General features: G+C 41.6%; 1 protein-coding gene across 1 annotated transcript; it reads right to left on the bottom strand.

The window, feature by feature from the left end:
• Positions 1-1,169: 1,169 nt before the first annotated feature.
• Positions 1,170-8,791, bottom strand: LOC147014467 (uncharacterized). The gene is made up of 2 exons (XM_085850659.1): positions 8,643-8,791; positions 1,170-2,445 (listed from the first exon to the last, which is right to left on the bottom strand). The coding sequence occupies exon 2, from the start codon at positions 2,380-2,382 to the stop codon at positions 1,285-1,287; it is 1,098 nt and encodes a 365-aa protein (XP_085706785.1). The 5' UTR covers positions 2,383-2,445; positions 8,643-8,791; the 3' UTR covers positions 1,170-1,284.
• Between the last annotated feature and the right edge of the window lie 707 nt (positions 8,792-9,498).

Raw genomic sequence — 9,498 nt, 5'->3', positions numbered from 1 at the left:
ACTACCAAAATCACGAATCACTGCTCATCTTCACTCTTTCATTCCTCTTTTTTCCCGCCTTTGGAATAAACTTCCTCACTCTATTCTTTCCCATTCTTCCCTTCAGGCTTTCAAAACAGCTGTTCACCACCACCTCTTATCTTCCCCCATCCAAATCCTCGATCTTTTCTACCCCGATAATCCACCCAAGCCCACTTCCTTCAATTCTCCTGCTTTCCTTCCTGAAAGTCCCTTTAATGTCCATCTTCCCCTCGCCATGTTCCCCGTCCCATCCCCATCCCTCTCCCTTCCACAGTTCACCTGTGTCTGTTCCCCAATGTTGTGTCCCTTCCACTCCCGCCCCTCTTGTCTCGTGCCTCCTTGCTGTGAGTTGTGTGTTAGCTCTCATACGAGCCTCGACCAAGGTATAAAAAAAAAAAAAAAAAAAAAAAAAAAAACACTTTTTAAAGGAGGGATGAGGGTTAAAGGACCAGCTTGTCAATATTATCAACTTAGTTTGAAAAAGTTCATGGATATATGTGTTTAAATTTCAGACAGGCATTCATTCATAGTTGCAGAGAACACATTATTATGTTTAATGGACAGGGAAGTCTGATTAGTAAAAAAAAAAAAAAAAAAAGATGAAAATACTTTCATGACACGATAAAAAGTAATTCGGCATTCATAAAATATGTCTCATTAAAATGCCATTTCACACAATGAAAGGCACAACTTTATGAAGGTCTTTTTTATTACCTCCTCCACCGAAGGTGGACGGAGGTTATATTATGTATTCACCCGTTTGTTTGTCCATTTGTGAGCACGATGTCTCAAAAACGTTATGGACGGATTCAGACAAAACTTGGTGGACAAGGACAAACCGATTCGATTTTGGTGAAGACCTAGATACGAGAATTATTTCAGTAATTCTTCATAATTGAGAAATAGGGCCAAAAACCACACAAAGCACGATCTTTCAAAATGTGGACAGATGATGACAAAACTTGGTGGATGAGTTGGGTATGTCAAAAGAACAAGCTGTTTCAATTTTGGTTCAGGTCCAGATTCAGATCCAGCCCATCAGTGGGATACAAAATGTAAACTGTTCAGCTTGGTGGAGGTATGTGCTCTACCGAGTGCCATTCGAGTTCGAAATGAGAACATGTCTCAATCAGATATCAACAAATGAACACACGGAACATCAATCATCCTTTATTGACTTTATAAGATAATAAATTATTGGAAAGAGACCACAAGCTACAGATTTGTACAATATATTTCAAAACTACCATTTCTTTTTCCCAATCAAGGCATGAGCCAACCTGCGTTGTACCAGCATTCCCCACAACTTTGACATGTTATGAGAGTAAGTTCTCCTTCAGTATCAGGTGTCACCCAGGCTGGCAAGCACAGCACTCCACGGTCAACTACCGACAAGGAGCAGTTGCGACATTCACAGCGTCGACATTTGAGGCGTGTTGTGGTGGTTCCTGGCAGACTCTCAGGAAGCCGATTCTTCTTCAAGGTCTCACGCCTCCAGGTCTCTCGCCATTGCTGAAGCTCTGGGCTTGCCATTTCCTCAGCTGACATTGCCGCAAGTAGCTGGGCACTCAGTTCCCCAGTTAGCAGGCGATGGCAGAGTCCTGGATTACGCCTGTCTGCCAGGTTGGCGGCGCGGCTGCGCACACATGCCCTATAGTGCCGTCCTTCATTGGGGTGGAGTCCATGGATGCATTCCTCGAGTTCACTTGCGAGGCTCATAGCTTTATTTTCACCATCAAGCATTGGATTGTTCGATGGCATTCCAGATTTAATGCTCCGAAAAAACAAGGCAATAGATTTCTTCCGAACCGGGCAGGTTGAGAAGTTTCTCTCTGGCATGTGAAGTTTCAAGGCTTGCTCAACCAGCTCGGTTTCAGTGGGAATGACATCTGAGATATGTGACCCATCATGAGTTTTGTTACCATCAGTTCTTGTCACCATAGGTTTGTATAATGCATTGTTGAGACTTCTTACACTGGAGTTTTCTACTTTTTTATCTTCCATTTCAACTTTACAGTCTGGTGCCGTAAGCAGTTCAAAATCACATAGAGTTTCTTTGTCGTTAACAACAGACTTCTCTTTAATAATGGCATTGGAAAGACAGCTTGCATATTTTCCACTTTCTTCCATCACATTTGTTTCGTGTAGTGAAGGGACCGATGGTAAGATTTCCGCTTGTGTTTCAGACAAGTTGCTGAAATCACCATTTTGCACAAAAGGTGCACAGTTGTTTGTTCTTTTATCATCTTTTAAATTCCTCCTGAAACTTTCATGACAGACTCCAATGCCATCACTGATTGGTTGACGAAGGTTGTCCATTTTCATAATTACGCTCTGTTTTGTAAGGAGTTCCTGACGCATGACTCCCCACCGGTCGTCCACTCCAAATATAGTTGCATTTCAGTTCATCTCGACAACTTCAAACTGCAAATTAGGAACAAGACATTATCAACAAAATCATTTATTTTACTTTCATATTTCCCTGTCAATGGCTACCAACATCATTTACTTGACCCTGTCCAAAAGTGTGATTCAGTGCATTTAGGATTCTTGTTTTTAGTCCCACGCCGAGGGGCGGCGGTGGGGTGCAGGGCTAAAAACACACCAGTATGACAGCCATATTGGATGAAAGAAAATTTGGCCATCTTCTTCTCTGAAACCGTTCAATGAAAAAAATTGAAACTTGGCAAATGTCATCGACTCCACATGGGGTATATAGGGTGATAACATTGGTGAAGTGACATTCCAGCCTTAATTGGTTGAATAAAAATCCTTATCCAAAACTCAAACTTCATATGTCTGATCTACGACCATTAAATTGGTCAATTTAAAAAATGAGGAATTAAATTTGTGATATCATTAGTCACATGGTTTGGTAGCCATATTGGATTGAAAATAAAAATGCATTTTTGAATAAATAAATAAATACAAGTCTGAAGACGACAATGGTTCACGAGCGGTATTTGACGACATAGATTGTTTTTATGTCAAAATTCGCAATTTTCTAAGTTTTTGACCTTGACCTTGACCTTGGGACGAAAATGAAAAATCGGACAACGACAAGTTTTCGATAATTCATTTTGCTATTCAAATACCGAAGAACCCATTCCATTCAGTCAATTCCCAAGGAGAAGATAGATTTTTAATCCGACTACCCCATAAAAATGGTTATTTTTTGGGTGTAGCACGCCCTCATCCAGGAAAACACAACTAGACATTGGTATCGAACACATAACCAAGTTTCATCAAGATCGGATCAAAGTCCACAGAGTTATGCTCTGGACAGACAGACACACAGACAGACAAGCCGGTAGGAAGACATGGGTAGTCGACTACCCAATAGAACCTGACGCGATGGGCCCGTTCGATGGGGAATGACCTGAGGATTAAGTACAAGAAAATTCATGATTCTAGCTTCAAGGGTTAATGCTGCAGATTGTTTTTTCATTAAAATACCCCCACATTTAGAGGTTTTTCGGCCGTTGCTAGGCAACGGAGGGGTCCATAGCAACGGTTCTTTCTCACACATAACTAGGACATACCATGAATCTACCATACCAGGTTCATGTATATCTGATGCATAGTCTCTGAGATATAATGAACTTTGTTTTTTTATTGTTTTCGACCACGGTTCATTCAAAGTCTATCTTCTCTGACAGTTTTCATAGGATCCGGCTGGAAATTTTTGACAATATGGCTGAATGTACTGCCCACAGTCGCTCGTGGCCCGATTTTTGATTTTCGAAAAAATAATTTTTTTATGATTTTTCAAAAGTTTCAAAGTCCCATTGCTAGGCAACGGTGGTGTCCATAGCAACGGTTCTCATTTGCACACAACTAAGTCATGGTATGAACCTACCAACGAAGTTTCATCTAAATCGCCATTGTATTAACGGAGCACTGGACCGAACAGAGGGACAGACAGACAGGCAAGCCGGTAGGCGGACATGGGTAGTCGACTACCCAATAGAACCTGACATGATGGGCCCATTTGGTGGGGAATGACCTGAGGATTAAGCACAAGAAAATTCATGATTCTTGCTTCAAGGGTTAATGCTGCAGATTGTTTTTTCGTTAAAATACCCCCACATTGAGGTTTTTCGGCCGTTGCTAGGCAACGGTGGTGTCCATAGCAACGGTTCTCATTTGCACACAACTCTGTCATGGTATGAACCTACCAACCAAGTTTCATCAAAATCGCCATTGTATTAACGGAGCACTGGACCGAACAGAGGGACAGACAGACAGACAGACAGACAGACAAACATATCAACGGAAAAAGTGATAAGGGTAGAACAAATTAAAAAAAAAAAATTTTAGAAAAAAAATTTTTTTCGACGAGATCGACTACCCAACAGACAAGCCGGTAGGAGGACATGGGTAGTCGGCCGCTGCTAGGCAACTTCATTTTTTATTTTTTTTCGACCAGGGTTCAAAGTCTATCTTCTCCGAAAGTTTTCATAGGATCCGGCTGGAAATTTTTGACAATATGGCTGAATGTACTGCCCAGTCGCTCATGGCACGATTTTTGATTTTGGAAAAAATAATTTTTTTATGATTTTTCAAAAGTTTCAAAGTCCCTCTGCTCGGCAACGGTGGTGTCCATAGCAACGGTTCTCATTTGCACACAACTAGGTCATGGTATGAACCTACCAACCAAGTTTCATCGAAATTGCCATTGTATTAATGGAGCACTGGACCGAACAGAGGGACAGACAGACAAACATATCGACGGAAATACTGATAATAAGGGTAGCACAAATTTCAAAAAATTGTTTTTCGACTAGATCGACTACCCAACAGACAAGCTGGTAAGCGACATGGCTGCTCGCTCGAGATGGAAAGCTGGCCGACGTGACTCGGCGATATTCATGTACATGCTATCAATCAATTTAGCACAATAAATATGATTATCACAGCCCTCTTAGTTTGCGCCCAGAAACCCGCCTTGTGAAATTTCAGGCATGTTTCCAAAGAGACTCTAACAAATGGCAGCCCTGGTAATTCCATTTATCTATTCGCTAAAGATTTTATTTTTTTATATGATGCTGTAAGAGATTCTCCTTGGGCACAAAAAAAGCAGGTCCCTCAGAGGTCCAGTTTCGGAGGTATTGATTTTTTTGTACAGTCCACAATAAGTGTACGATGTACGATAAAGTATTTTAGCTGTTGTTAAGCAACGGAGGTGTGCATAGCAACCATTCATTTTTGTGTACATGCGAGCCACATTGTACACATTTCACCCAAGTTTCATCAAAATCAGACTCTTTCTCTTAGAGATATTCGCAATTAACCGTTTCTGAAATGTTCGACATGTACTCGCCCAAAACCTATCTCCTCCTGCAAATATTTTTTGTTAGGGCTGCAAATTGGCATGAAGGGAGCTCGATAGATTGTGCACAGAACTCTAAGCTTCGATTTTTTTTGATTTTTTTCGATTTTTTTTGACCACTTTAAAGGGCCGTTGCTAAGTCCCATATTCGAAAGCACACGATTCCCAGAAATATTGGTCCTACCTACCAAATTTCATTGGAATCGGTTGAGTGGTTTAGCCCCTAGGCTTAACCAGTTTCGCGGACATACAGACAGATGGAAATGTCCAGAATAAGGGTGCTCTAAGAGCAGCCAACAGACAGACAAACATATCGACAGAAATACTGATAATAAGGGTAGAAAAAAAAAATCTCAAAAAAAAATTTTGGGAGATTTTTTTTTCGACGAGATCGACTACCCAACATACAGACAGACACACAGACATAACGAATATAGTGGTCACTCTGGCTGGCGCTCGTGGACCAAAATAAAAAACATCTTTTCCAGAACCGCTTAACAAATTGACGCAAAACTTCATACATTTGATCGACTAGCCATGGGGAATATAGTTTGTTTTTTTTCATTTTCATTGACGCAATTTAGCCTTAATGTGCACAGAAGTGGTCGTTAAATATCCTAATAATCAATCAATAAAGCCACGGATAATGGCAATGTATATGACATAAGGTGCATGGATAATTCAGATATATAGGCAATAATATCGGTGGATCACAATAGTAGCATGTTCACTGCTCAGTTCACGATGGTATTTTTGGTCAAAATGAGCGCATGAGGCGAAACGATGGGCTCCACCGAGTGCAATTCTCGTTAAATAAAAGCTCGAATAAAAATAAAATAAGAATAAAAACCTTTTTTTTCAGGTGGATACTTGAACTGCTCAAAGAATTATGATTATTTTTCTTAAAGGCATTCCTCATTGGTTTCTCCGCTTCTTTGAACCAACTCGGTATAATTTTTGAATATATTGATCAACATTCCTCATTACACCTTTCAGCGCCTTGTAGAATTAAATCCCAGGATAACGAGGTTGTGAATAAACTAAATACTGTCAGACCCTGACATGAGTCACAACCCATCCCAAAGGACCAGGGGCCCCACTCACTACAGAGCACGATATTTCGATTTTCGTCTTGTGGTCGTCGTCGGTGATCGACTGAAATCTGCTGCGATGATCGCAACAGAAGACGTGTGTTCTTGTGTTAGTTTGTTTTCTTGGTTTTTTTTTCCTCTCCCCTATCCCTATCCCTATCCATATCCGTATCTCTATCTCTCCTCCACCTCCCCCCCCCACCCCCACAGGAAATTACCTTATTTGAAACATCTTTTTTTTGTTTTATATGATACAGAAACTTATAAGGTTTTCTCTATTTTCAGGTCTGGTGGTTTTAATTTAAAAGAAAATGGCGACTCCACAGGAGAAAGTTCAGTGCGTCGAATGGTTCATCCAGACAAGACCAGACATGCAAGTTGAGTGTAATTTCTGTACAAGGTATGGAAGGAATCTGCCATGGCAGACGAGCATCAGAGAGTGGTACAAGAGGTTTAAGGAGACTGGATGTTGTCAGAAACAGAAAAGTACTGGTCGACCAAGAACAAGGGGGGCAGACGTTGAACGAGGTCAGTGAATCATTTCAACAAAGTCCCAGAAAATCAATCTGATATGCATCCGGAGAACTTGGACTATCAACCACCACTGTAGAAAAGATTTTGCATAAAATGCTGAAGATTTATACTGATAAAGTGCAGATTTTGGAGGAACTCAAACAAAATGATGGACCCAAAACTCAGGGTGTTTGGCTTGAAAATGCTCAGTCGCAGAGAGGATGATGAAGATTACCTGAAAAAGGTCACGTTCACAGACAAAGCTTGCTTTTATGTTGCGGGGAAGGTCAACCAGCACAACGATGAAAAAGCCGAGACGGATCAACCGCCTGGTTCCCACGATCACCAGACATTACCCCCCCCCCCCGCCCTTGATTTTTTTTTCTGTGGGGTTTTGTCAAAGATGTTGTCTGCAACATGAAGGTGGCAAACCTGCAGGATCTTCGTTCTCGGATCACAGCTGCATGATCACTGGTGGACACAAACATGCTGAGCCGAACATGGCAAGAACTCTTGTACCGCCTTGAGGTCCTACACACAACAAATGGAGCTCACATTCAAGTGTATTGATAGTGTGAACAAAACGTTATGAGATTCTGTATCATATAAACCAAAGGGCATCGTTTGTATTATTTGTGGTTCTTAACATATTAACAACCAAAGTCGTCCGGGTCTTTTTGGAACAACCTGTATAATCACCCTGACCTCGTGTTACCTTCGCATTCTGCGAAAGGTTATGTTTTGGTCGGCGTGTATTCATTTATTTATTTATTTGTAATCTTGTGATTCATATAACTCAAAAAGTATTAAACCGAATTGCATGAAATTTGGTGGGATGATTGGTTATTAGCCAGGAAGCATTCGATTAGATTTTGGGATCGTTCGGGTCAAAGGTCAAGGTCACGAAAAGGTCAAAATCGTCTTTTTACGATAACACGGTCAATTTTTATTCAATTTGCATGCAACTAACGCCAAAATGTTCAGAATTCAACGCCTCATCTTGTGATATGCAATATGACACAATGACGCCCATACTCTTGTTACCAGTTCGGGGTCAAAGGTCAGGGGGGTCACGACCTTGAAAAATATGCGGTTTTTGTCATAACGCGGTCAATTATTGTCCGCTTTACATGAACCCAGCACCAAAATGTTCAGAATTTAATGCCCAATCTTGTGACACAATGACGTCATAACACATGTCACCGGTTGGGGTAAAATGTCGGGGGGGGGGGGTCACGCCCTTGAAAAATATGTGGTTTTCGGCATAACTCAGTCAATTCTTATTCGATTTGCATGAAACCAGCATCAAACGAGATTACCTTCTCTTGTTGAAACGTTGTATTCACCGAGCTTGCGAGTGAAGACTCACCAAAACGACGTGAGTTGATTGTTGTTTAGTCCGTAGCCCCCGAAAGTCGGGGGGGGGGTCATGACATTATAGATATGTGGTTTGTGTCATAAGACCATTCATATGAAACCAGTTCCCCACACTCATACCAAGAACAAAAACAAGTAGTGGCGGCGAAGGTATGCGCTCTATGAGTGCCCGTTCTAGTTTATATATACAGTACATACACACTTTGTTTTCCTGGAGCACATACTGTATATTACATTCTATGAACTTGAAACAACATCTTCCTTTTGGAGAATACGTTAAGGTGGCTATTCTATCTACCAGCACGTACTTGCTTATGGATGACAACGAGCCAACGGCGCCGTTCGAAAAGCGAAGGTCTCGGTGTGCCGGTGTCCTGCAGCCAATTTCCCAAACTCCTTCCTTGACGTTCCCAGCAAAAACGGGGGGAAACCGCAAAACGCGCACCGCTTGCCCCGGAAGTGTTGATCGGCGAATCGGAAACGCCTGATCGGATGTTGTTGTTGTGTTTTTTTTTTTTTTGCGCGTGGTTGTAGTTGGGGTTGTGGTTGTGGTTGCGGTTGTGGTTGTTTCATGTAGCCGCAAATCTTTGGGGATTCGCTGTTCCATTGAGATAACGGTTCTTATAACACGTGGGACACTTTCATTTCGAGCCGATCGGATCCTTTTAATGAGCAAACACCGTTTCAATGGTTGCACGTGGCACCTGCACGACCGTCTACAAATTACGTACATTAAAAATAATTAATTAATGGGAAAAACGAAAGCCTTAAAATGTAACATATGGAGTAAAAAGAAAAATATGGAACAAAACCTCGTTTCATCATGTTTAATCCTCTCTACATCAACAACAATAAATACAATAAATTCACTTCACAAGGACTTCAACAGGGGGGGGGGGCATCAAAGCCTGTGCTGTCGATGGTTGTTTGTCTGTGCTTTGTCCTTTTAAAATGCTGAGTGTCAAATAAGGAAGCTGGCCGAGTGTCCCTTTACCAAGCAGCTTGCTTACGCTTGCCAAGCCAGCCGTTCCTTATCAACCGCTTCGTTGGAGTGCTTGCTTTCAGTGCTTAAGCCACTTGGCGAGCGCTCTACAAACTGCCTCCGCCACCGAAGGTGATGTTGGGTGGTCGCTGGACAGTAGACAAACATGTTGTTGTTTTTGT

This window comes from Eptatretus burgeri, chromosome 13, assembly GCF_056783735.1.
Source record: "Eptatretus burgeri isolate ZD-2024b chromosome 13, Ebu_testis_v1, whole genome shotgun sequence".
Taxonomy (NCBI): Eukaryota; Metazoa; Chordata; class Myxini; order Myxiniformes; family Myxinidae; genus Eptatretus; species Eptatretus burgeri.
The sequence above is the reverse complement of the archived record's forward strand: the minus strand, read 5'-3'. Positions and strand labels throughout refer to the sequence as shown.

Bases quoted from the DNA above. Each gene is read 5' to 3' on its own strand.
- LOC147014467 (XM_085850659.1), bottom strand. From the start codon at position 2,382: ATGCGTCAGGAACTCCTTACAAAACAGAGCGTAATTATGAAAATGGAC.